The 27,611-nt window shown below is 38.1% G+C and overlaps 1 protein-coding gene and 1 non-coding gene across 2 annotated transcripts; one reads left to right on the top strand and one right to left on the bottom strand.

Moving 5' to 3' along the window:
* Positions 1–1,017: 1,017 nt before the first annotated feature.
* Positions 1,018–9,640, bottom strand: LOC111570002 (NLR family CARD domain-containing protein 3-like). The gene is given in 12 exon segments (XM_023272515.3): positions 1,018–2,038; positions 2,189–2,235; positions 3,258–3,431; positions 3,731–3,904; positions 3,982–5,060; positions 5,062–5,768; positions 5,950–6,178; positions 6,339–6,411; positions 6,713–6,841; positions 6,978–7,151; positions 7,235–7,366; positions 7,754–9,640. Coding segments are annotated over 11 exon segments (3,402 nt in total). The 5' UTR covers positions 7,324–7,366; positions 7,754–9,640; the 3' UTR covers positions 1,018–1,511.
* A 17,157-nt stretch (positions 9,641–26,797) lies between these two features.
* Positions 26,798–26,986, top strand: LOC111570020 (U2 spliceosomal RNA). The gene has a single exon (XR_002746248.2). It is a non-coding gene; the product is annotated as a U2 spliceosomal RNA (small nuclear RNA).
* Positions 26,987–27,611: the final 625 nt, after the last annotated feature.

Below are 27,611 nucleotides of genomic sequence, written 5' to 3'. Positions count from 1 at the left end.
TAGGAGAAAGACGTATTAAAAAATCATTGATCTTGTTCAGGAAAAATCAACCACTGCAATGAAAATAAAAACTAAGTTAGACATTGATTACAGCACAAGGTCTATTCAAAGAATTTAGACCATCGAAGGGTTAAAATACATCAAAATGTGCAGAAAACCTCCTTTAATGGCCAAGAATAACATTTATAGAATCGAATATAGGTTAAAAAATGTTTCATTTCCAGGGTTAAATGTAATCTGGATAGTCCTGGTGGTTTAAATTCTACTGGCATCATATCGATGCTGAAACCATGTTTTATCCAGAGATAGCTGGAGTTATGGAAGCTTTTTATGGAAAAAATAAAATCTGTTTAGAATTTATTGATGAAATGACAAATTCAGAATCTTATATAAAACTTGTGAAAAAAACACTGAACCACTTATTTATTGTAAAAATGAAAAATGGATCAATCAATAAGACAACACATCATGCCACAAATCACAGAAGATCACAGAATACTGTGGAAAGAGTGATATAGATGTGATGAACTGGCTGCCAAGTCCTCAGACCTTAATCCCATCAGAAAGTTATGGAGATTTATGGCAAGAAAAGTTCATAATGATGGAAAACAGTTCAATAACAAGGATGATCTGAAAAATTAATTATTAAAGCATGGAACAGAATTGATGAGAAATTGCTGCTTTCTCTGATTCAGAGTCTAAAAGGTGCAGAAGTGACTTTGCTTTATGGGAGACGATAAATGATGAAGCTTTGATCTTTTTGTTGCCATTTTTAATTATATTTAATCAAATTTGGCCTTCAAAGTAAATATAAAGGACTATATAGACTCAAACAAAAAAAATACATATTTTAAGTTGCAAAAAGACTCAAAAACAGTAAATTTGAAAATATACGATATTCTATATTTAAATTTCTACCTGTTCTTGTTTTTCTGTTCCATGTTGCGTAGAATAAAGCAGATGAATAATAAACAGCTGATATAATGTATGTTTGTAATGAAGAACTCAGAGTCAGGATTTTTAGCCACAGCCCTTTATTCTTCTCCATCACACACAAGATGAAGGAAGTTCTCATTTCATCACTAGAACAGGACTGAAACACTCAAATCAGGATCAAGTCTGGCTGCACAAAAACCTGATTTTCACTGGACAATAATGTGTGAAAGTCTGTCAGCAGTTTGTAGATTCACTGCTTCCTCTCTCATTTCACACTTTGTGCAGCTCAAATGCTTTTAGTTCAAGTGAGCGTCAGAGGAAACACCACATCCTGATTTTCACTCTCAACATTTGACTGGAAAAAGATGCAAACACCACATTTAGCTCCTGGAATAATCACAACTTCCATCTTTGAAGAGGAACAAGTTCACAAGGAATCATTTAGAAGGATTTCACAAAGAAACATATTTAATCCATGAATGTGGAAACATGTTTCTGAGGGACAGAGTCATGGAGAGACTCAACTATCTGTTCAACACTGTTTCTCTACCAGGAGGAGACTCTGGAGACTCAACTCAGCACAGAAACACTGAGGAACCAGACTTGGACCAGAACCCAAATCCAGGATAGAGAGGTTGAGTGAATGTGGTGTTGAAGGTGTGGAGGTGGATCAGAGAGTCAGAGGAGACTCTGTAGAAGGACAGAGTTCCAGCAGGAACGTCCACATAAACTGAAACTCTGTGAGAGACTGAGGAGGACCTGATGGATGTTTGACTGTTATTGTGACACACAGAGTAACCTTCATCAGAGCAGCGCAGACTCCAGGACTGATCATTAAATCCAAACCAACAATCATAACTGCCTCCTTTCCTTCTGATTCCTCTGTAACTCACTGATATATGAACCACTTCTCTCCACTTGACCTCCCAGTAACAGCGACCAATCAGACGAGTTCTACACAGCAGCTGAGCCCACCGATCAAACCTGTCTGGATGATCAGGATACGACTGATCCTCCTCCACACGTGTCACCTTCCTGTTGTTGTCAGACAGTTTTAGTTTTCTGTGTACTGTGTTTGTGTCGACTGTGAGTTGACAGGAATCTGATGGAGAGAACAAACACAACACAGCTGCAGTTATTGATGGATCATGTGATCAGTATTAAACCTTTGATGATGACCTCAGAGATGTGACACTTTGAAGATGCTTGAATGTGCTGCTTTGTTTCCATCAATCCATTAAAACACACTTACACTTCCTCAGACCTGGTGTCAACCATCGGACTCCAGCAGGCGTCACCCTGAAAGGAGGAGGACGGTCAGAGCAGCAGCGACTCTTTCAGCAGCACACATGGACGTTACATGGCTCTCACACTGTTCCACTGATAAAGGACCAGTCCAACATGGAGACACAGACACCTGAATGCAGCATCTCTAAAGTCCTGTCCTGTGCTCGTCACGTTCCAGCTCAGTTTACACTCATTATTCAGCTTTACTCATTGATGCTTCCTCTTTTCATGGAGCTAGGCTAACAGTTTACCCTGCTTCCTGTCTTTGAGCTAAGCTAGGCTAACAGTTTACCCTGCTTCCTGTCTTTGAGCTAAGCTAGGCTAACAGTTTACCCTGCTTCCTGTCTTTGAGCTAAACTATGCTAACAGTTTACCCTGCTTCCTGTCTTTGAGCTAAGCTAGGCTAACAGTTTACCCTACTTCCTGTCTTTGTGCTAAGCTAGGCTAACAGTTTACCCTGCTTTCTGTCTTTGTGCTAAGCTATGCTAACAGTTTACCCTGTTTCCAGTCTTTCTGCTAAGCTAGTGTTACCGACCTGGTTTTGTTGGCATCTGAATCGTAGTTGGACAGCCTCGGGTAAACGCTAGCTCACTTAGCTTAGCGTGGCTCGCTGTTGGTAACAAATTGTTTTCAGAGTCCGGACCCAACTCTGCGGTGGAGAACGAGGAACTTTATTCAAGCTCTGCAGCTCACTGTACACACACTCAGCTTCTCCAGAACACACTTGGATCTACTTCTCTGTTTGGACCATAACATGCGCTGTGACTGCAGCTGCACCTAAACATCACCCTTCTTCAGCTTCACTGTTCTTCTTCCTTCCTACCGCTGCAGCACTTCCTCTGACGTCTCACACACCCTGAAACCTACCGATGGAAAGGAGCAGGCTTGGCCTGCAACACTAGGATGATAGTTTCCTGAGAGTGTCTGTCTGTCTGTACCTGAGAGTGTCTGTCTGTCTGTACCTGAGAGTGTCTGTCTGTCTGTACCTGAGAGTGTCTGTCTGTCTGTACCTGAGAGTGTCTGTCTGTCTGTACCTGAGAGTTTCCAGTCTACAGTCTGGATCCTCCACTTTAGCTCTCAGCATCTTCTCTCCTGAGTCTCCTGGATGGTTGTAGCTCAGGTCCAGCTCTCTCAGATTTGAGGTCTTGAAGCTCAGAGCTGAGGCCAGAGAAGCACAACCTTCCTCTGTGACCAGACAGCCTGACAGCCTGCACACACAAAACAACACAAACCTGATGGACAACACTTGGATGGATGTTTCTCACTCTTTCTTTTCTTCTTTCTCTTTCAGCTACATTTTGCTGCACATTTCATGTGTCTCAAGCAAATCAACAATCTCAACAATGATTAGTGGGATTTAATCATGTCAAAAATAAACCCTGACAAAGTCCTGCACAAGTTCAGTAAAAGCTCATTTGATGAATCCCATCAGCAGAAATGATTCTACTCGGGTTAGCTGTTTATCCACTGATAGAAATCACATCAGTTTCAAAGTGTGAGTCCTGACCTGAGAGCTTCCAGTTTACAGTGTGGACTCTCCAGTCCAGCAGAAAGACTCTCCACTCCTGAATCCTGCAGGTTGTTGTTACTCAGGTCCAGCTCTGTCACACTGGAGGACTGGGAGCTGAGGACTGAGGACAGAGCTCCACAGCTTCTCTCTGACAGATTACAGCCACTCAGTCTGAAGAGACAAAAAGCAGATTATACTGATGAAACAGCAGCAAAACGAAAAAGGATCTTCAGTTTCCAACTACTTACACAACTTTCTTGGAGGCTTTGACCACTGGCAGCAGCCTCAGAAGAGCCTCCTCTGAAGCAGAGTATTTCTTCAGGTCAAACATGTCCAGATGTTCTTCTGATGACAGTAAGATGAAGCCCAGAGCTGACCACTGAGCAGGAGACAGTTCATCTGTGGACAGACGTCCTGATCTCAGGGACTGTTGGATCTCCTCCACTAGAGAAACATCCTTCAGTTCATTCAGACAGTGGAACAGACTGATGCTTCTCTCTGCAGACACATTCTCACTGATCTTCTCCTTGATATACTTCACTGTTTCCTGATTGGTCTGTGAGCTACTTCCTGTCTGTGTCAGCAGGCCTCGTAGGAGATTCTGATTGGTCGGCAGTGACAGACCCAGGAGGAAGCGCAGGAACAAGTCCAGGTGTCCGTTTGGACTCTGTAAGGCCTCGTCCACAGCTCTCTGGTAGAAAACTGTTGGATCAGGTTTGTTGGAGGTTGTTTGTTGTTGTTCTTCCAGCAGGTTGATTCCAGAGTTGATGAAGGTCTGATGGACATGAAGAGCAGCCAGAAACTCCTGAACACTCAGATGGACGAAGCAGAACACCTTGTCCTGGTACAGTCCCCTCTCCTCTTTAAAGATCTGTGTCAACACTCCTGAGTACACTGAGGCTGCTTCCACATCGATGCCACACTCTGTCAGGTCGGACTCATAGAAGATCAGGTTTCCTCTCTGCAGCTGATTAAAAGCCAGTTTTCCCAGAGACTCAATCATCCTCCTGCTGTCTGGACTCCAGTGTGGATCTGTCTCAGCTCCTCCATCATACTTGACCTTCTTGACTTTGGCCTGAACCACCAGGTGGTGGATGAACATCTCAGTCAGTGTTCTGGGCAGATCTCCTCCATCTCTGGTTCTCAGCAGCTCCTCCAGAACTGTAGCAGTGATCCAGCAGAACACTGGGATGTGGCACATGATGTGGAGGCTTCGTGACTTCTTCATGTGGGAGATGATGCTGCTGGCCTGCTCCTCATCTCTGGATCTCTTCCTGAAGTACTCCTCCTTCTGTGAGTCGGTGAACCCTCTGACCTCCGTCACCAGTGTCCACACAGTCAGGAGGGATCTGATTGGCTGCTGCAGGTCGTGTGGTTATCCAGAGGCGAGCAGAGGGAAGCAGCTTCCCCCTGATCAGGTTTGTCAGCAGCACATCCACTGAGGTGGACTCTCTAACATCAGTCAGGACCTCATTGTTGTGGAAGTCCAGAGGAAGGCGACACTCATCCAGACCATCAAAGATTAACACAACCTGGAAGTCTTCAAAGCTGCAGATTCCTGCTGCTTTGGTTTCACTGAAGAAGTGATGAACAAGTTCCATCAAGCTGAACTTTCTCTCTTTCACCACATTCAGCTCTCTGAAAGTCAATGGAAACATGAAGTGGATGTCCTGGTTGCTTTTGTCTTCAGCCCAGTCCAGAGTCAACTTCTGTGTTAACACTGTTTTCCCGATGCCAGCCACTCCCTTTGTCATCACTGTTCTGATTGGTCCATCTCTTCCAGGTGAGCCTTTAAAGATGTCTTCTGCTCTGATGCTTCTTTCTGCTCTGTCTGCTTTCCTGGATGCTGCTTCAATCTGTCTGACCTCATGTTCATCATTGACCTCTGCAGTCCCTCCCTCTGTGATGTACAGCTCTGTGTAGAACTCATTCAGGAGGGTCGGCTGTCCTGCTTTAGCGATGCCCTCAAACACTCTCTGGAACTTCTTCTTCAGACCACATTTAAGTTCACGTCCACAAACTCCAGCAGGAAATTCTGAATGAAAACACAAGAAAGAAAGAGTGAAGTAGAAGTAACCTGGATATTAAAGCACCAAAGTAGCAATAAAGTGAAGGTGACAGTTTGTCCCCTAAAGACTGATTGTGTGAAGATATTCTGAGACTTTAGTAAATGTTCTGTTGATCAGCAGCTTCAGTCTTTCCACAAATCCTCTTACTGCTCTGCAGACAGTCAGCCAGCTTCTCCTGCTTCATCCTCCTCAGGAACAACACTGTGATCTGCTGAAACATCTCTCTGCTGCTCCTCTGCTCTTCATCATCACCCTCCAACTCCTCCTCATCCTCCCTCTGACTCTCTGAGGAGCATTCTGGGTAATCTGGACTCACAACCTTCTGCATCTTCTTCAGCTCCTTCTTCACAAAAGTCACCATGTTGTCCTCCAGCAGCTGGAACAGAGAAATGTGTCAATGAGTCCATCAGAGTCAAATCATGGAGCCAAACATCAGATCCATGTTGGACACACTGACAGTCCACTGGTCTACAAAGAGCAGCATGGAGACACCTGAACACAACAGATGGAGAACAACTTGTTGTCCATGAACTCACCATGAATATGGAGTCCAGGTGATGCTGCTGGACAGACTGAGCTCTGGGAACCTCCGAGTTCTGCTGCTCCACTCTTTGGATCAATATCAACAGTTAGATCTCAGTACGTCTGTCCACACAGAGACAAACAGGCTAACATACAAGCTAACAAGGCTTATATAATCACAGAACTGAAGTTTTGTCCAGTAAAACTATTTCTTGATATTTTAGTGAACTCGGAGTTCTTGCTGTGATCCACCTGGTTCTGTTTTTAATGTCTCTGTGGATGATGTTCATGTTATTAGCATCACTTCTTCAAAACATTTGTTCTGTTTGATGAGGAGCCAAACTGCTATCAGACTAGCAGCTCTGAAACCTTGTTCTGAACATCTTACCCCTCTGCAGCAGGACCTGGTTCTCCTTTAAATTCAAAAATAATATCCTTAGACAAGTTGCTCTTGAAGGACACACAGCTGGATGCAGGTCCAGGTCCAGGTCCAGAGGACTCTGGTCTCTGATGGATTCTGGTGAATAGAGAGGAAGACCACTAGGAAGGAAAAATCATGTAGCAGAGATTCAGAGTGATTTAATGATGGAACATATTTGGAACAATGACATAACATTTGACACAACAGTCAGTAGTTTGACTTCACAGCTTACTTCTTTTTTCTTCTTTTCTTCTTTCCTCTTACTTCAGGAGGTTGACGTTCTTTAAATTCAAAATAAAGATCCTTAGACTGGTCGCTCTTGAAGGACACACAGCTGGATGCAGATCCAGGTCCAGGTCCATGTCCATGTCCAGGTCCAGTTCCAGGTCCAGGTCCAGGTGGATTCCTGTGAATAATGATGCAGCAGTGATGTGATGCTGAGCTCTGACATGCACCAGAGTCCTGGACAGTTAGAGATGCTGGTCTCACCTCTGAGCTTTGCTCTGGTTCTCCTGTTCCCCACACAGAGAGCTTTTAGAGGGAGGGACTCCCTCCTCTCTGTCCTCACACTCATCCATGCTGCTCAACTCACAGCAGCTCACACACACTTTCTACCTTCACCTGCACAGGAAACAAACATCATTGATCCACTCAAATCCTCCTGGAAAAGATCAGCTGCTGCACTTCTACTATCAGTCCAGCAGATGGAGTCATGGAGCTGCAGAGACTCACCCACAAACCCAAAGTCAAAAAGACACCATGCAGTTTGGATTGAGAACAAACAAAGAAACATCAGCAGCTCATCAAACTGACTCAAGCAATCAATAATCTCATAGAAATATTGACTGATTGCAGTCAATCAATAACCTAATAATCATATTGATCCATGTTTAAACAGCAGTCATCCAAAGTTTGTGCTGAAATAAGAAGTGAACATGTAGAAACATCACAGAGCAGAAACAAACAGCAACATTACTGAAGTTAAAGCAGCAAACAAAGCAAACTTACACTTTATTCAAAGCACTGAAGAAGAAGAAGAAAGTTTCCAGTCCACTCCTGGACGCTCAGACAGGTGATCTGTTTCCTGGAACCAGTCAGGACTCCACCTATGAGGAAGCAGCAGGCAGACTTTCACAATAAGAGCACATTTTACAGGTTGATTCCCACTCATTTCATGTGACGGATTATTTCAACATTCAACCTTTTTCATGTCACTCAACATCCAACACAACTTCTACAAACCCTGTGGTTCATGAAAGCAGAAACTCCCATCAGGCTGTAAATCCCTGACAGTTAACTTTCCCTAGAATGGAATCACTGGGACAGAACCAACATCAGCAGAGATCACACTAATGCACATTTCCCTCAACAGTGCAGAAAGAGACATGTCTGCTCTCAATCTAATTTAATGCTACATTTAAGAAACATCTGAACATTTCGAGCATTTGCTTTCTTCAAAGTGTATCAGGTGAACTTTATTTCAGTTTAAATCTTTTCCCCTCTGCTGGACAGATCAGATCACAGGTTGTGATTGAGAGATAATAAGAACAACTCATGTTTAGAACTGTGTGACGGAGCGCCTCTAAATGCCCCGTCACTCTTAAGCCCTGTGCGCCTTTTCTCCTCTCGGCGGCTCCGGAGGGGGCGGGGTGCAGGAGCGCGCCGCGCTCCATTGTTCTCACAGCGCGCGCTGAGAAACTGTTTGCCGGGATCGCCCGCACGTTCCCTGGACTTATAAACTGCCCTTCATAATCCTCCCCATATCTGGACTCATCTCTTCCCTGCTGTAACGCGTCGAGGGTGCACACTCGGCGCCTACACGTCTCCCCTCACCAAGCACACCCGGACAATAACACTCACCTCTTAATGACTGTGCAGCCTCTGTGTCGTGGGCCAAACAGAGGCGCTTCCGGCTGTGGGATAAATGGGGCAAGTGGCGCGCAATGGGGCCACCACGTAACCGGGACTTTCCCATTTTCCGGTTCTGTAGCTATTTTGTGGTTTATTATGTTTTCAGAGTTGTTTCAGTTACCTTAAGTTGGGTAATTTGTTTTGTGTAATTTTGGTTTAATTGTATTATGGATTTTGTTCTTCCTTATGGTTATTTTTGCCTTTTCTTATTTACCCCCCCTACAAGTAACTTTTGGTTTGCCCGGGGGAGGGGCTAGGGGGGTATATATAGGGCCCCTGAGTTGAACAGCGGGAGAGAGAGAGTTTTGGTGCTGGAGGTTCTCTAGGTGATGTGGCTGCCTGCTGTAAGGTTCAAGCTCTCTGTAAATACTTCTGTTTTTTTTTCTGCTGTGTCCACCAGTTTTTTTTTGTTTTGCACTGTAAATATGTATATACACTTTTAAAGGATTTGGTGCAAATAAAAGAAATTCACTGTTTTTGGAACTCTTCGGCCTTGCCATCATTTTTATAACTTTTTTTTTTAAAAAACGAACCCGTGACAAACTGTCTGACAAATACAAATGATATTTACTGCTTAAACACATTGATTTCAGCCTCAGATTGATAACTCCTGCTGGTTGGGAACACCCCAACATGTCTGAAGATTTTATTTAAATTTATGTACAGACTCAAAGTCACAACAAATGACATGAAATGACCCCCCAAAATGTAAAAATCAACACAAAAAGATGTTAATCAACACAAAAAGGTGCAAAATCCATTTTTAAAAATGCAAAATCGACATTAAAAAGTCACTAAATTGCCACAAAAACACCCAAAATAGCAATAAATGATGTGAAATAACCTCAACAAGACTAAAGTCACAACAAAAATGTGCAAAATCAAGACAAAAACGTGCAAAATCAGTTTTAAAAAATGCATAAGAAAACATAAAAAGTCACGACATTACAAAAATGTGCAATCAACACAAAAATGTGCAAAATCAACACAATAGGGTGCAAAAATCGCTTTTTAAAAAAGCATGAAAAACTAAAAAAAAACGCTAAATTACCATAAAACACTCGACATAGAACAAATGATGTGAAATAACCTCATAAAGACTTGAAATTACATCAAAAGTTATCATTTAATAAATGTTGTGTGAATGTTTTTGAACCGTACTGAATTTATTAGACTTGATGATCAGTTGTTGGTTCCATGCAGACACTAATAAAACTACTGGCTCACATCAACATAGTGTGTTTCTAAGGTCAGTTCAGGCAGCAGACTCTATAAAGTGGAATAAACATCCCAGTCCTCTACAAGTCACAGCTACTAACGTTCCAGTGAGGCAGCTGTCTGTTCTATGATCAACCTGATTATTAAAGTCAACATCCTGGAGGAGATTTAGGCTTTTTAATGCTTTCATCACTTGAAACGAGGCCGCTGATAGTATTGACAGGGAAATAGGCAGTGATCAGAGTCAAATCCAGTGAGTTTGACCAGGGCCAGAGTGGGACTCATTTTCAGACCTTGAGTTTCATGCCTCAGACCAGCCCACTTTAGATCATGACCCATTATTATTAAAACCATTTAATTATAACCTTACATGTTAAGTCTGCAATAGCGCACTGTTCTGTAAAGCCTGTAATTCAGTGTATTTTTCTAAAATATTTCCAATTGAGTACAAGTAAGGGTTGCTTTAAAAATATGCAGGCTTGGGGGCGTGGTGAAGCATGAGTAGGGAGTAGACGCGTCCTGACCAGCTCCTGCATATTTTGTTACAATAAGTTCGCAAACTACTTCTTCGCTCTCCTAAACGCCCCAAGTCTTGTCAGGAAGGTTCACAAGATGACTGGTAAGGGCAGTACGCGCCAGGAGCGAGCAGAGAGAGGCCGTCCGTCACGACATAAGGACAAGGCTGAAAGCGGTGCTAGCCCTCGGTCACATAATGGCGACGACGATACTGAAGACGAGGAGCCGTCCCTCTTCTCCGTGGTCAGGCTGATTGAATCATTTCGGAACGAGACTCGCGCCTCCATGGGCACCATTCAGTCCACAATTGCTTCATTTGCCTCTCGTCTCACTGATGTTGAATCTTCACTTCAAGATATTGATGGCAGGGTCGCCGAACTCGAGGCTAAATGTGAGGCGCTGAGCAAAAGCAACACGATGCTTGTGTCTAAAACAGAAGACTTGGAGTCGAGAAGCAGACAGCAAAATCTGAGGGTTTTGGGAATCCCGGAAAATATCGAGGGTCCGCAGACAACTTCATTTATGGCGGACTTTTTTGCTGAGCTGCTGGGCATAGACAACTCCGGAGCCTCTCCATTGCTAGATATAGCCCACCGCTCGCTGGCCCCCAAGCCCAAACCAGGAGCCCCCTCGCGCCCGATGATCGTCAAGGTCCATCACTTCCAGGCTGAACAGCGGATCCTCCGACTTGCAAGGGAGAGAGCCCCGCTGAACTTCTGTGGCCACCAGGTGTGCATGTTCCCAGATATGGCCTCTTGTTTCCCGCACAGCTGCAGCTCACCTTTAATATCAAGAAGCACTTCTTCAACACCCCAGAGGCTGCCGAAAAATACTACGAGGAAACGATAGTTCCAGCCCGGCCACCGGAATCGGGACCTGCCCCAAATGGTTAAGTTCTTCCAGGCCCTGCTCGTCTCTCCACTCAGGGCCCATGTCGGCCAGGTGGAAATCCACGGACTTAATGTTTGGGACTGAGATTTCTGCTTCAGGGTGAGTTACAGCTTTACATGTTGCTGGCTCCACGAACTGAACTGCTTGACAAACTGGCTCCACAAACTGTTTGTTATGCCATATGATGTTCGAAACTCTGGCGGCTGTATTTGTCACACGGCAGCCAATATCTGTGCTCTACTGGTTATGTAGCGGGCCACAGGTCTGTTTTTCTTTTTTGTCTTTCTTTTTTAAAATAAGCCTGACAACTTAAACTGCTTGACAATCTGTCATTTCAAACTGTCTGAGGTGCCACCATGGGGCCTGTCAGGATATTGTTTCTCTTCTCTGTTTATATTGTTACAGTTCAAGTACTTGTGTTAAATTATTCCTCCTATTGTAGTTTTGCTAATGCACATGTATACATCTGGAGCACTGGTTTAGTGCACAGTTTAGATGCACAGTAGTAGCTTTGGACTTTGGTGCTTCGTTTGGGGAAGCACTTGGGGGGTGGATCAGGTCTTATTATTATTTGCTTTTTTCTCCCACACAGGTGTTTTTTGTTTTGTTTTTTTTTGTTTCTTGACTGTCTGATGTTCAGCACCTTCTCCAGATTGACATTTGGGGTTAAACATACTTCTGTGACTATCTCAGGCATGCATTTGTCTATTCGAAATCCGCTTGATTATGGTTGATAACTCAACGGTTAAACTCTGCTCATGGAATGTACATGGGATTCAGAGCCCTGTTAAACAAAAGAAATTCTTAATTTGTTAAAGAGGGAAAAGGTTCAAATAGCTTTCATCCAGGAGTCTCACCTGAGTAATGAAGAGCACCAAAAATTAAAGAGAGATTGGGTTGGCCAGATATTTTATTCCTCCTTTACATCAAGAAGCAGAGGGGTTGCAATTCTGATCAATAAAGCCTTGCCCCTTACTGAAGTGAAGGTCAAAAGTGATAAACTTGGACGCTATGTAATGATCTCAGGGATGTTATATGGGGATAATGTCTCTTATTTAAATGTCTATGCTCCACCAGTATGTCCTCCTGACTTCCACACGAAAGTATTCTCCTTGTTTTCGGACTGGATTACTGAATCCTCAGTAATTGAGGGCGATTTTAACTGCTGTCTCAATCCCCGCCTAGATAAATCACATAGTGGGTCAAGATCTAGTGTCGGTACTAGTCAGACTCTTTTAGGCTGCTGCAGAGATTTAGATCTTATCGATACCTGGAGGGCCCTCCACCCCACAGACAAACAATATTCTTTCTATTCAAAGGTACATAAATCCCCTTCAAGGATTCATTATTTTTTCACACCTAATCATGCCCTTCAAAAAGTGATCTCATGCTCAATTGGTAATATTGTTATTTCAGATCATTCTCCATTGTTTTTGGTTATGTCCTGTAAAGAGCAGCGTCCTCTGCCACAGTGGCGATTTAAAAACTATCTTCTTAAAAACCCTGATTTTATAGAATATTTTACAGAGCAGTTAAAGTTCTTTCTGGCTGAGAATGACACCCCAGAAGTCTCTCCTAGTGTGCTCTGGGAGACTGCTAAAGCTGTGTCAAGGGGCTTTACAACTTCTTTTTCTGCACATCTCAAACATAAGAAGGAGGCAGAACAGCGGAATTTGGAACAACAATTAAAGAAGCTTCAGAGAGAATTTGATATGAACCCTTCCAATGACTTGAGATCCCAAATTGATACCACAACAGCAGCTCTGGATACACTCATATCATCAGAGGCCCAGAAATCCCTGTTTTTTGCAAAACACAGAATATATGAGTTTGGGAATAAGTCCAGTAAATACTTGGCAAATTTAATTAGGGCTAGGTCTGACTCACAGGCTATTTCAGCCATAAAAGATGAGACAGGTAAAATAGTTCATTATGGTAAGGATATCAACAGATGCTTTCAATCATTTTATGAATCTTTATGTAAATCTGAAACTGAGCCTCAGTCAGAGGCCCTGATGCAAAACTTTTAGTCAGCCATCAATCTACCTCAGGCTTCTCAGACCCAGAAAGATCTGCTAAACAGTCCTATCTCACGAGAAGAAGTCGTTGCTGCTATTAATGAACTGCAAAACAACAAGGCCTCGAGGCCTGATGGCCTGACTCCTGAGTTCTTTAAATCTTTTCAGAGCCTGCTAGTTGACCCTCTGCTTAAAATGTTATGTCACTCATTTGATTCTGGCCACCTCCCAAATACTATGATGGATACCAACATCTCACTGATTCTGAAGAAGGGCAGACCATTAGAGGATTGCTCCTCATACAGACCAATTGCTCTGCTTGATGTAGATAGAAAACTTATCGCAAAAATTTTAGCTAGAAGACTAGAGCACGTCCTCCCAGACCTTATTTCAATGGACCAGACCGGTTTCATTTTAGGATGTAATTCCTGTAATAATATTAGGAGATTGCTGAATATTATTGAATATGGCACCAATTTGGAAGCTAAAGCTGTTGTAGTCTCTCTCGATGCCAAGAAGGCTTTCAACAGAGTCGAGTGGCCATATTTGCTGAGGGTCCTCTCTAAATTTAATTTAGGAGATAGCTTCATCAAATGGATCTCTCTCTTATATGACTCCCCTCGTGCATCGGTCATTTCAAATGGTTGGAAATCTCCCACATTTGCAGTTGGGCACGGTACTCGCCAGGGCTGCCCAATCTCTCCTCTCCTGTTTGCGCTCGCTATTGAGCCCTTAGCAGAGGTGATAAGGACTGACCCTCAGGTGGCTGGCATTACTATAGGTCCTCAAAAGCACACCATTTCCCTCTATGCGGATGACGTGTTGCTCTTTCTAAGCAACCCTGAAGTCTCTATGGTCAGAATTATTGAAATTATTAAATCTTTTGGTCAGTTTTTGGGCTATGACATTAATTATTCAAAATCAGAGGCTATGCCCCTCACCCTTCATACCCCCTCTACCTCTTCTAGCGCTGTCCCCTTTCGATGGTCTCCTTCTGGGTTCGTCTATCTGGGTATACATATAACTCTGTCCCTCTCTGGTCTTTATAAAGCCAATTTTATACCTTTAATCCGTAAAATTAAAGAGGATCTGGCACACTGGACCAGCCTTCCACTATCTCCTATAGGCAGGGTAAATCTTTTTAAAATGAACATACTTCCTCGTCTGCTCTACGTGTTCCAAATGGTCCCAGTTCTTCTGACTAGAAGGTCACTCTCTATCCTAAATAGTTCATTATCTTCCTTTCTGTGGAGGAACAAACGGGCCAGATTGAAATTACAAAAACTACAACTTCGCGTAGGAGATGGAGGGTTGTCACTGCCAAATATTAAATATTATCAATTGGCTTGCCTCGGCCGCTATCTCTGGGAATGGTTTAGGAATGATCCCCGATCCACTTGGCTTAGCATTGAGGCCACCCCTCTGGATCCAATTCCTCTTCGTAATATTTTGTATACTTCTAAAAAATGGGTGGCAAACAGAGTAAGGGCCAATCTCCTCCTCCAAAACACATTAAAGGTTTGGAGAATTTTTAATAAAATAGGGTCTCAGGAGGATTCTCTCTCTCTATTCACTCCTATTCATTTAAACCCAGATTTTCCCCCTGGCCTTGAAGACAGCGCATTTTTCTTATGGTCTGAGAAGGGTATTGGCACTGTGAAATCTTTTAACCAGCTAATTGAACAACACAACCTCCCCTCCAAACATTTATTTAGGTATTTGCAGATCCATAGCTTTGTCTCTTCAGAAGCAAGGTTATATCCTGGTGGGTTCTCTTGCTCTTCTATAGAAGAGGTGCAGACCCTACAGAAGGGTCTTCATGGACTTATCTGGTCAGACATTCCTAGAAAGAACCAGACTTGAGTTTTGGTATCAGCCAAACACCATATAGTAATACCGAATGCCTGGATATCGGCTTACATAGCCCCTCAATTGTCAATTTGAGATTTCAATGCTGTTGTATGTTTTTTTTTTTTTAATTTTATTTTAAATTTTATTTTTACATATCTCTACACTTCATACTTATCTTCAATGAATTCATTTTTGCTTATTGGGGTTTTTCCTTTTTTTTTTCCTTCTGCTGTCTTCACCGTGTGGGAATGTTTGTTCACCATGTTTGGTGTAATATCAGGTACTCTCATTTTTTTGTACTATACTTTTCTTGTATTAATAGAAAAAACAATAAAGATACCTTTAAAAAAATATGCAGGCTTATTTCATGTTACTTTGGTATTATTCCCTTTCAGTTGTGGGCTTTGTGTATTTACTAGCTCATGTTTAATGATGAAAAAATAAAATGGGCCACTATTATCGTTTGAGCATAGAAAGTAGTTATATTGGAACTTGCGCTTGCTAGTTCACACTGTTATAACAGCTCACCTGTTCCTTCCATACTGACAGCAGTAATCCTCTCATCACTGCTGGCTCTGCTTCTGACACTAAATCACATTTTAAAAATGCTCATAATTCTCAGCACAAATCTCTCCTTTTTACAAATCCTTCTGATCATTTCAGGGCAGTTTTACCAGTGTAGTGCTGAATCATCTAGCATCTCAGGGCCCTTCTCATATAGAGCAGGTCTACACCACACTCTTCATAATATTAATTTTAATAATATTCACTCTAGACTTGTGGTTCATGGCTGCTGCTTGGTGCTGGATCTTTCTTCTGACTCTGAGGGGCTACAAGACAAAGTTTCCCAGTGATGTGGTGTCGCATCATACTAAATTATATAACGTTATGTTATATGCCACAACGCCTGCACAGTTCATTGACTTGATAATCAAACTGAACGGTGGTTTGCAGAGAAAGTTCAACATCTTGCTGTATCCGTTTTATCGTCCTCATTTGTCGTTTCAAACCGCGAGCAGGTTTTAGAGAAATAGTTTCCAATTTCAGCAAATTTGTCTGCGTCTGTTTCCAGAGCTGTATTCTTTTTAATTCTTGCCTTCTTAAACTTGCTCTTTCTATTCTCCATCTTTCAAACGCCACCGACTGTGTGCACGGACGTGTTACGTCAGAGTGCGTCAGCAAGCAAAAATAAATAAAAATAAAACAGAAAAAAACAGAAAAAAGAGCTGCCAGTGGAGACGGAGGTGGCCCAGAAACAGCGGTAGCAGCGTAATGATCAATCCAGTGCCATGACTGAACACCGACTCAAATACATAAATAAATAAAAGGGTGAACACCAGCCCCCACGGTCCAAACATCAGACCTGTCCACCGGGAATTGTCCCGCTCCTCCCGATTATCCACTCCGGGCCTGAGTCTGACTGCAGGATAGCACGTTAAGGGGACGGCTAGAGAACAACCTCTTGCTGTCTGGATCCAGTCAGACCGGGTCTCTTCCGGTTGTCAGGCCGAGCTCAGGCCTTCCCTGAACGGCTTGGAGCAGCTCCTCACTCCGCCTCCTCTACAGGCTGATTCAGGCACCACAAAGTGGAGAAACACGGAAAAAACACCGCTATTCAGCTCCTGACCATCAGTTCCCTTTACTGTATTGTTATTTCTACACTTTACTGTTATTTATTTAGGACTTTATTCGACGAATTCCAGTCACAAACACTAAATGGCGACACGTTGATCGGTTTAACTTCTTCAACCGAACCTTCCAGATCCACAGAAAGTTTCCAGCGAGTTTCTGCTGCTTTTCTGAACAAATGTCCAACATTAAAGTGTTTAAAAGCTGCTGACATTACCTTCACACGGAGGCTGGACCGGAGGACGTAAACTGCGCCACAACTTCGGAAGAACGAAACTGAAAGTTAGACAGAGAGGCGTTTGGGTTCCAGTGGAAAAATCAGACATCAGAGAGTTCAGCTGGAGATGAACCACGTTTAGGGAAATAAAACACCGTGAAAGATCTGTGAATGTTTGCTGAGCTTCAGTAATAATTACACTGAAAACATAATGTAGTTGTTTTTATTTATAGCTGTAATCTGACACTGGGAATCCAAAACATGACGAAGCACAGATTAAAGAATTTATCCATATTTATGTGAGAACAATGATTATTATTATTATTGTTTTACATTTTTATACTCTTCTACCTCTTTATGTTTCAGTGGATCTGCTATATTTTTACTGTCATTCTTGAATATATTTTTTATTTATTTTGATGTCAGACACATGAGAGCTCTATTGATTATTAGTAAAGTCACCCTCATTCTTAAAACACATCAAAAATAAAAACAGATGTTGTGCCAAAATGTTTTCCTGCAGACAAATTAGACTGGTTTGACAAATGAAATGAAGCAGTTTAAATATTGAGGTTTAGACTCTCCAGTTTTACTGATCACAGAGAGAAACTAACATGTAGAAATATGAAGTTTAGACCCAACAGTGTTAGAAATGATGGCGATTAATCAGACATTTAAAGTATTCATACTAAAACCAACCACACATATGTATAAATGACCCAAAAATGAGATAAAACCACTACAAATATGAGAAAATGACAAAAATATGATTCAAAACTACCATACATATTGGTAATATTGTTTGATTACTGGATAATGGATCAGTATTATTATTGATTATTGATCAGTTGCAGGACAGAGATTTGTGTCTGAGTCTCTGCTGCATCTAATGGTCGATCAACATCATGGCTTTTCCAGATTGAATCCACAGAGTCCTGACTTGTTAGTTGGATGAGAGAGACTTCCAGCTGGATGGATCTCTGAGCAGGCAAGCACTTTTCCTGAAATCTTCAAACGATCCCTCAGAGTTTGTTTATAAACTGAAGTTTAGTCTCCAAAAAATGAAGTCTAGGACTTTTAAAAGAAAGGAGAGTAATTTTCTCTTCCTTTGTGGATGTATGGATCATGACTACTCTGCAACAACGTCAATGAACCAGCCGTCAACATGAACAGCAAAACATGGTGGACAGCGTTCATCACATCAGGAAGAAAGAGCAAAATCACAGCAGGCAGCTCATGGTTCAGTTGGGAAGCGTGATGCACAAATGAATGTGGATGCTGTCAAAAGGCTGTGAGATGTGGAAAAAAGATGAAGAAGATTGAGAAAAGAAGACAGAGCAACGCTGGAGTGCTGATGTGGACGAAGATCAAAGAAGCCAAGATCAGGGGAAGAGAGCAAACTTTCATAGAAGGAGTCCACATATTCCCATAGAAAATGAAAAGACAGTGGAAATATGTGTTCTGGTTACTGAATAGAGCCAAATGAGACTCAGAGTTTATTTCAGGGATCAACATAAACAGTTACTTTCATCATCCAAACTCACTGCCTTAGTGAAGTGACTTATTGTTACTGAATATTATGTTCACATGTTCAAGTTGTCTTTTATGTTCCTTCAAGTACCAGGAGAGACTGTAAAGACAGCATCTAAGGAGAAAGGCTGTATTTTTATTTTACAAAGGACTACAGGCACAATGTGTTTTTGTTACAAGAGACTCATGTCACTGAAGAGGGATTAATATTTTGGAGCAAACAATGAGTGAAACACAGTTTAGTTTCTCGCTAGTAGGAACTAGCAGATGTGTGTGGAGGAGCCATAAGCATGAAGAACTGTCCAGGAAACGTCATGGAAACGTCTGATTTTCAGACCATTTCCTGTCTCATATTGTGTCACTTTCTCTCTCATTTTGGTCATTTCCTGTCTCATATTGTTTGGTGTCTCCTTTTGGTCTATTTTATAGATTAGATTAGATTTCAACTTGCTGTCAATTGCACAGAGAACAGAAGTACTCAGAGACAGTAAATGCATTTTTTAAAAAGTCCATTGCTGATGTCAGTGAGAAGAACTCCTAACAACTGTTACCACATTCCATATTCTGAAGAAAAACATTGAAAAGACTTTGAGAAAGTCAGTTGAACACACAAACCTTAGGAGATATTGGAGAGTTGTGGTCAAGATTTTCAAGTGTGAAACTTGTGAAGACATTATGAAGAAAGACTGTGAGAGAAAAATGAAGCCTCCTCAGGCCAGATAGGAAAGCATTCAGGTAAGACAGAAGTCCAGACAACGAGCTGCAACTCAGCCCCAAATATCAGCAAACTACACACTGACATGTTACATTGAAGTTTTCACAACACTGACAACCAACATTTGCTCATTTTGTGTCTCATTGTGGCTCATTTTAATCATTTTGTCTCTAAACTTGCTGCCGTTTTTTGTTTTTAGGATTGTTTTTTACTTGTCATTTTTCTGCTTTAAAACGTTTTTTGTCCATTTTGGTCATTTTGTGTCTCATTTAGATCATTTTGTGTCTCATTTAGATCATTTTGCATCTCATTTAGATCATTTTGTGCGTCATTTTGGACATTTTGCATCCGTTTAAGGTTTTTTCTGTTCCATTTAGTGTCTATTTTGTGCATTTCAGTATGTTTTTAGAGAAGAAAGTTGTATAAATCAGAGTTTAAATGATATATGAACAAACATCTCTGTAAAACCCTCAGAATATGGAATAGAATAAATTTGGACAGTGGTGAATGTAAGTGAAGATTTCTAGATCAGTTTTTTCATTTCAAGGCTAAGTTTGGTCATTTTTTAATCTAATTCAGGTCATTTTTCATCTCTTTATGTTGTTTTTTTGTACCATCTTGGTTATTGTGTTGTTTATTTTGGATGTTGTTTGTTTTTAAGGTTGTTTTTGTTTAAAATTGTTCAGTTTGTGGTTCATTTTGTCACTAATTTTGGTCAGTTTATGTCTTTAGGGTTGTTCTTACTAGAAATTTTGATAATTTTGTTCATTTCAGCATGTTTTTAAGAAAAAAAATGTTTAAATCAGACTGTAAATGATATTAAATAGTATTGAATAGAATAAATTTAGACAGCTTGGTGAATTTAAGTGAAGATTTCTGGATCAGTTTGGTCATTTTGAGACTCATTTTGCTCATTTTGTGTCATTATGTGTTTAATTTTGGTCAGTTTACATCTTTTGGTCTGTTTTTAAACATTTTGCATCTTTTCATGTTGTTTTTTGTACCATTTTTGTCGTTTTCTTGTCTTAATTTTAGTTATTTTGCATCTCTTGGTGTTATTTTCATAAAATTTTAGTCATTTGATGTCTAATTCAGGTAATGTTGCATCTCTTTATGTTGTTTTTTGTACCATTGTGGTCATTTTATTTGTCTTAATTTTAGTCATTTTGCATCAGTTTAAGGTTTCTTTTTTCATTTTCAGTCTCATTTCCATCATTCATCTTTCTCTGCTTCTTTCTCTGCAGATTGCCAGGATTTCTTAAAGAAGTGCCTCACGATGGTACCCTGAACGTCGACCCAAACTGATGGAGCTTCTGCATCATCCATGGCTGAGATAGAAACACCACTCAGACACAACACAAACATCACATGACACATAAAGCCTTAATTATCCTTCATATTTTTTTTTTTAAAAAGTAGAAAACGTGTCCTCATCTCGTCAAGGAGAGATGACAAAATCTCAATCAAACCACCAGCGTACTGGCAGCTGTAGAGAATACAAAGATGATAAAACTTACTAAACACGAAACTTCACAAACTCGCTGTTACAGGAAATACACCGTTATTTCCCAAGTCTGCACAGAGTCTCAGCAGACTTCAGAAGAATGAGTAAAAACATGCAGACTTGTTCGTACTCGACGGAAATTCAGAATTAATAAAATAAATTAAAATGAACAATACAATAAAAAATAACTAGAAATTACCAATACAATGAAAATAACTAAAATACATCAAAATTAACAATACAATGAAAATGATGAAAATAAATAAAAACTGATGTTCCAATAAAATGAATAAAATAAATGAAAACTAACAGTACAATAAAAATGATTAAAAAATACAGAAAAATTGACAATACAATCAAAATGATTAAAATAAATAAACATTGACAATGCAATAAAAATGATTAAAATAAATAAAAATTACCAATACAGTAAAAAAAATGAAATAATTATAAATTAAACATGCAACAGAAATAAAATAAATAAAACGTAATACAATAAAATTAATGAAATAATGAAAATTAATAATACAATAAAAATGACTGAAAATAAAAATTACAAAAACAATGAAATTAAATAAATCAATTAGAAGTTAATAATGCAATAAAAATAAACAAAAAATACATAAAACCTACAATAAAAACGAATAAGTTTTTTAAGAATTATCAATACAATAAAAACAAATAAAATAATTAGAAATTAACAATACAGTAAAAATGAATAAAACAAATAAAACCTAATACAATAAAAATGAATTAAATAGGAAAAAATAAAAATACAATAAAAATTAATGAAAATAATGAAAATTAACAATACAATAAAAATGAATGATATCAATAAAAAACTAAAATTCCAATAAAAATTATCAAAAAAAAAATGACAATACAATAAAAATGACTAAAAAAAAAAATCAAATTACCAAACAATAAAAATAAACGTAATAATTAGAAATTAATGCAATAAAAATAACTGAAATAAATAAAACTTAATAAAATAAAAATGAATAAATTAAAAAAATTTATCGATACCACAAAAATAAATAAAATAATTAGAAATGAACAATACGATAAAATTGAATGAAATAATGAAAATTAACAATGCAATAAAAATTAATAAAATCAATAAAAACTGACAATACAATAAGAATGACGAAAGAAAAATTAGTAATACAATAAAATTACATTAAGAAAATAACATTAACAATATAATGAAAATAAATGAAATAATTAGAAATTAATAATACAATAAAAATAAATAAAACTTAATACAATAAAAATGAATGAAATAAAACATTATCAATACAATGAAAATGAATAAAATAAGTACAAATTAACAATACAATAAAAATTTATGAAAGAATGAAAATTAACAATACAATAAAAATTAATGAAATAATAAAAATTAACAACAGTAAAAATGAATGAAATAAATAAAAATTAACCATACAATAAAATGATTAAATTCTATGAAAATTGACAATACAATAAAAATGACTAAAATAAATCAAATTACCAAAAAATACAAAAGAAATGTAATAATTAGAAATTAATAATACAATAAAAATAAATAAAATAAAGCGTAATAAAATGAAAATGAATTAAATAAAAAAAATTGTAAATACAATACAAATACATAAAATGATTAGAAATTAACAATACAATAAAAATGAATGAAATAAATAAAATTATCAATACACTAAAAATGATTAAAAAAATAAAAATTGTTAATACAATAAAAATTCATCAAATAATGAAAAATTAACAATACAATAAAAAGTAATAAAATAGAAAAAAAATAATACAATAAAAATTAGTGAAATAATGAAAGTTAACAATACAATAAAAATTATTAAAAATCAATAAAAAATTGACAATACAATAAAAATTATTAAACAAATAAAATTATCAATTCAATAAAATTAAATTAAAAAATAAAATCAACCATGATAATAAAATAATTTAAAAATTAGAAATTATTGATGATACAATACAAAATAAATAAAACTTAGATGAAATAAAAATGAACTAAATAAAAAAATTGTAAAATACAATACAAATAAATAAATGATTAAGAATTAAAAATACAATAAAAATAAATGAAATAAATAAAAAATTAACTATGCAACTAAAAATGATTAAAAATCAATAAACCTAAAAAATTGACAATGATAACAATACAAATAAAAATAACAAAACAATAAAATGACATAAATAAATGAAACTACAAACACAATAACAAATAAATGTAATAATAAACAAATTATTAATACAATAAAAAATAAAAACGTAATAAAATATAAATGAATATAAATAAAAAATTTAGAATTACAATAAAAATGGAATAACAGAATTTAGAAATTAACAATACAATAAAAAAAGACAATAATAAAAACTGATTACCATAGAAATAATAAAATAGAAAAAAAATTACAATACAATAAAAATGACTAAATAAAATAAAAAATTAAAATTAACAATATAATAAAATACAAGAAATCAATAGAAATTAATAGATACAATAAAATAAAACTTAATAAAATAAAAATGAATTAAACAAAAAATGATCAATTACAATACAAATAAATAAAATAATTAGAATTAACAACACAACAAAAATGAATAAAAATAAATAAAAACCTAATACAAAAAAAATTAATGAAATAATGAAAATTAGCAATACAATAAAAATGAATGAAATAATTAAAATTAACAATACAATAAAAATGATTAAAATCAATAAAAATTGACAATACAATAAAAAGGACTAAAATACATAAAATTACCAATACAATAAAAATTTATGAAATAATGGAAATTACCAAAACAATAAAAATGAATAAAATTTAAAAAAATTACCAATACAATAAAATTAAATGAAAAAATTAATAATACAATAAAATAAATAAAACTTATTACAATAAAAATAAATAAAATTAAAAGAAGTAATGAAAATTAACACTACAATAAAAATTGTTTAAATCAACACAAATTGACAATACAATAAAAATGACAAAAATAATGAAAATTATCAATACAACAAAAATGAATAAAGTCAATAAAAATTTACAATACAATAAAAATCATTAAAATAATAGAAATTGACAATACAATAATGAAAATTAACAGTACAATAAAAATGAATAAAATCAATAAAAATTAATGAAATAATGAAAATTAACAATACAATAAAAATGATTAAAATAAATAAAAAACAATACAATAAAAATTATTAAAATCAATAAAAATTGACATTACAATAAAAATTAAATAAATAAGTAAAAATTAAGAATACAATAGAAATTAATAAAAGAGTGTTGGAATTTACGTGACACGAACCGTCTCGAACTTGTAGATGGAGGAAATTATATCTCAAACCATGGCGTACTTGCTGATTCGCACAGTATAAAGTATTAAGTAAAAATGCGAAAATTTTCATCCGTCAAAGGCTTTCAACCCCTACAATTAAAAGGAACCAAATAAATAAAAATTAGCAATACAATAAAAAGAAATAAAATATAAATTAACAGTACAATAAAATGAATAAAATAAACAGAAATTAACAATATAATAAAAATTAATAAAATAAATTAAAATTTATTATACAATAAAAATTAACTCAATAATGCTTTTCCTCAACAACATCTCCATGACTTAAACACATTGTGGCCAGAACGTTCCACCTTTGTTAATATATCATATTAGATGAACATTTTATAAAAATCACCAGAGGCCTCACTCACAATTGGAAAACACTCTTTAAATGTTGTTTTGAGAACGTTCCTACTTTGTAATCATAGAACATAATCTGTGTTCCTGACTACATCTTTTGAATGTTGACGCTAAAAGAATCATATTAACTTTACAGGAACATTTCTGGAAATGAAAATATTTGTAAAACGTAGTTTAAACATTAGACTAAAACATGATTAGAACCTGCAGCTAATGTTATCCAGAGTGGTGGGAACGTTCTCCTGTGGAGCTTCAGAACTTCACCCTCCACTATGTTTCATGTTTCAGAATGGGAAGCGCCTTTATAGAAGTGGCAGGAAGTGGATTCAGGCTGATCCTGGTTCTGGAGAGACCGGTTCCCTCCGGAGGGCAGCGGTGGTTTGCTGGAGGAGGCGGAGGCCAAGGTAGGCTGTTGGGAGAATCCTGTTTCTGAGGTTTTAGTTTACCTCACAGTAGAACATTCTGAACTGTTTATTACAAGTTTACAAAACTCACGTCCTCACGAATGTTAGAAGTATACATGGTACCATCATCTTCCTAAGTCTGAGCCACTCATGCAGGCTTTGAAAATGAAGGAACTTACGTTAAGCAGACTCACTTGTATAAAGTAAAGTTTTAAAATACACGTCGACCTGTCATCGACCCAAGTCTGCACAGAGTCTGGTGACTTCAAAATGACTACATTTAGGGACTCGCATCTCTCCAAGGCTGCATTAACTCTCACAGACTTGAGGAGATCACGAAGTTTCAGTTGGACCCTCATGTATTCGCTAATGCAGAAAGAACAAGTCTTCTTCCCAAGTCTGTTCAAAGTCTTGTACACTTTGGCAGGTGATGAAATTTATGAATTCTTAAGTACTCACTGATGTTGAAGGTATACGTCGTACTGTCATCTTACCAAGTCTGCACAAACTCTGGTAGACTTTGGAAAATGCCGAACGTTACATTACATGGACTCATTTGTACTCGTAGACGCAGGAAGTGTACATCCTATCGTCCTCTCCCAAAGTCTGTACAAACTCTTAAAATCTTTGGAAGAGGACGGTACGACTTCAGTTGTCTGCATCACTGAGTACGAGGAAATCCATGTAACGTAACTTTCGGCATTTTTTAACGTGATAAAATTTCCCTTCATTTAAATTTACTTCACACTGACTCATACTTGCTTTCTCAAAAAAATACAAGATGTATTTCCATCTTCTGAAGTCTGCACAGACTCTGGTAGACTTGAGAAGTTGACGAAACATTCCAAACCTAACATACGCGCCGACGTTGAACGTATGTGTCGTACCATCATCTTCCCAAACTTTCTTGAAAGTCTGTCAGAGCAACTGTCATCATTTTCCACTTAATGCTGCTCTGATGCTGTTTTCTGTCAAACCACAAGAACTCATGTTGTTTTTTCTTCCTTCTCTCCTGCAGCCTCCATCCAGCCGTCCGTGGAAAGGGGATCTCTCTTTGAATTGCCTTTCCCGAGGTTTCTTCCCATCTTCCATGGGGAGTTTTTTCTCGTCTTCATAGAGAGCTTGGGCTGGATCAAGACCTCCTCAAAATAAAACTTCATTATAATAAATAACACATCATGATAGATTATTTCCGGATTACATTTAGAGTTACATCCTGGTTAATAAGTTGTTTACACAAAACCAAGTTGAGCTGCACATTTTAGAGGACATTGTACGTTTATTATATAACGTATTAAAGAGCTACTTTACAGATTCAGATTAATAATTCAAAATATAAGTTCTGGTGTATTATTAGATGCATTTTTTTTCCCTAGTGGAAATTCACAAGATGTAAAATAAATATAAATTAAAGCCAGCCTCGGCTTTACCAGCTGCAAAATTAAAGTTATCTACATGCTAATGCATTTAAAAGGTGTAACCCCGTTATATAAAATACACTTTTACAAGTTAATTAAATTAGTTAAATGCATGGTTGCAAGATTACAAGCCCAAGGTACTGATTTAGCTAAACCTTTTAAGTTGCAAACATTTATTTATGTTTATATTGTTTTGACATAATAACGTTTCACCAACTTAATATTGTGAATAATTTAAAATTGGATTTTTTGCTGGAGTTGATTTAAAACTAAATTCAAATTGAAGTAACTTCAATCTTCAGTCTGTTCAGACTTCCGTGGAGAGTGACTCCAACGAGTTTAGCCTATTTTTGTCAGGCTTTGCCGTCTGGCAGAGTCGTATCTATTGTTGAAAGCAGAGGATCTGTGCTTGACGGGGGTTTGGGTGGTGCTCGTGGAGCTTGTGGGCGGAGTCAGTGAGGACTTCGCCAGGGGGTTGGGCCCGGGCAGCAAAAGGTCAGGGTCATCGCTTCTCGGCCTTTTGGCTAAGATCAAATGTAGGATCTGTTCTTATCAGTTTAATATCTGATACGTCCTCCAATGTGAGGACTATATATTAAATGGATTTTTAGCACTGGGAGCTGAAAGAGGGGTTTGCTCCTTTCACTCCACGCATCGACCTGGTACTGCAGTGCTGCCAGGAATGCATCCTTCTCTGGCCTTGTAGAATGGAATAAAACAAGCTAATAACAACGCTCTGGCAGATTGGGCAGTGACCACCAAAGCTGTCAAACAAAGCCAGCAGCACCAGCTGCTTCTGTGGCGTCGTCATGCTTACGCAACTCAGTTTGAAGAGAGAGTGGTTTTCCTCTTGGCTGCAGACGGCAAAGGTCTTCAGTCACACTATCCAAGTCAGATCTTTCTGCACGGGTTTCAGCGAGTTGGAGAAAGAACAGAAGGGTCGAACGGTGAGCTTTCAGTCACACTATGGTCTCACAATGGGTGGAAGTGCAAAAGTAGCTGCTTGGTGGCTCGTGGCCGTTCCACCATCAGCACTGAGAACACACACAGCCACACAATTCTGGAAACACAATGGTGAGACCGGTGAAAGTGAAAAATGGCTCCTCAAATGCAGCACAGTACAGGACAAGGCAGCCTGGTGTCACGTTGCGCACAACAAAGCAAGCATCATTCTTGCAAATTCCTTGTCCGTACCCTAGCAGTGGTTGTTCCTTGAGGACAGCGTTGCTCACGGCAGTTATCCTGTGTGAAAGCTACATTTGAAACGTTCTTTCTTGACTCAGTTGAGTTCAGTGAAGTGGCCAGAAAATGTGGCTAG

This window comes from Amphiprion ocellaris, unplaced genomic scaffold (genome assembly GCF_022539595.1).
Source record: "Amphiprion ocellaris isolate individual 3 ecotype Okinawa unplaced genomic scaffold, ASM2253959v1 Aocel_unscaffolded162, whole genome shotgun sequence".
Lineage (NCBI taxonomy): Eukaryota > Metazoa > Chordata > Actinopteri > Pomacentridae > Amphiprion > Amphiprion ocellaris.
This window is presented reverse-complemented; position numbering and strand designations above follow the sequence as displayed.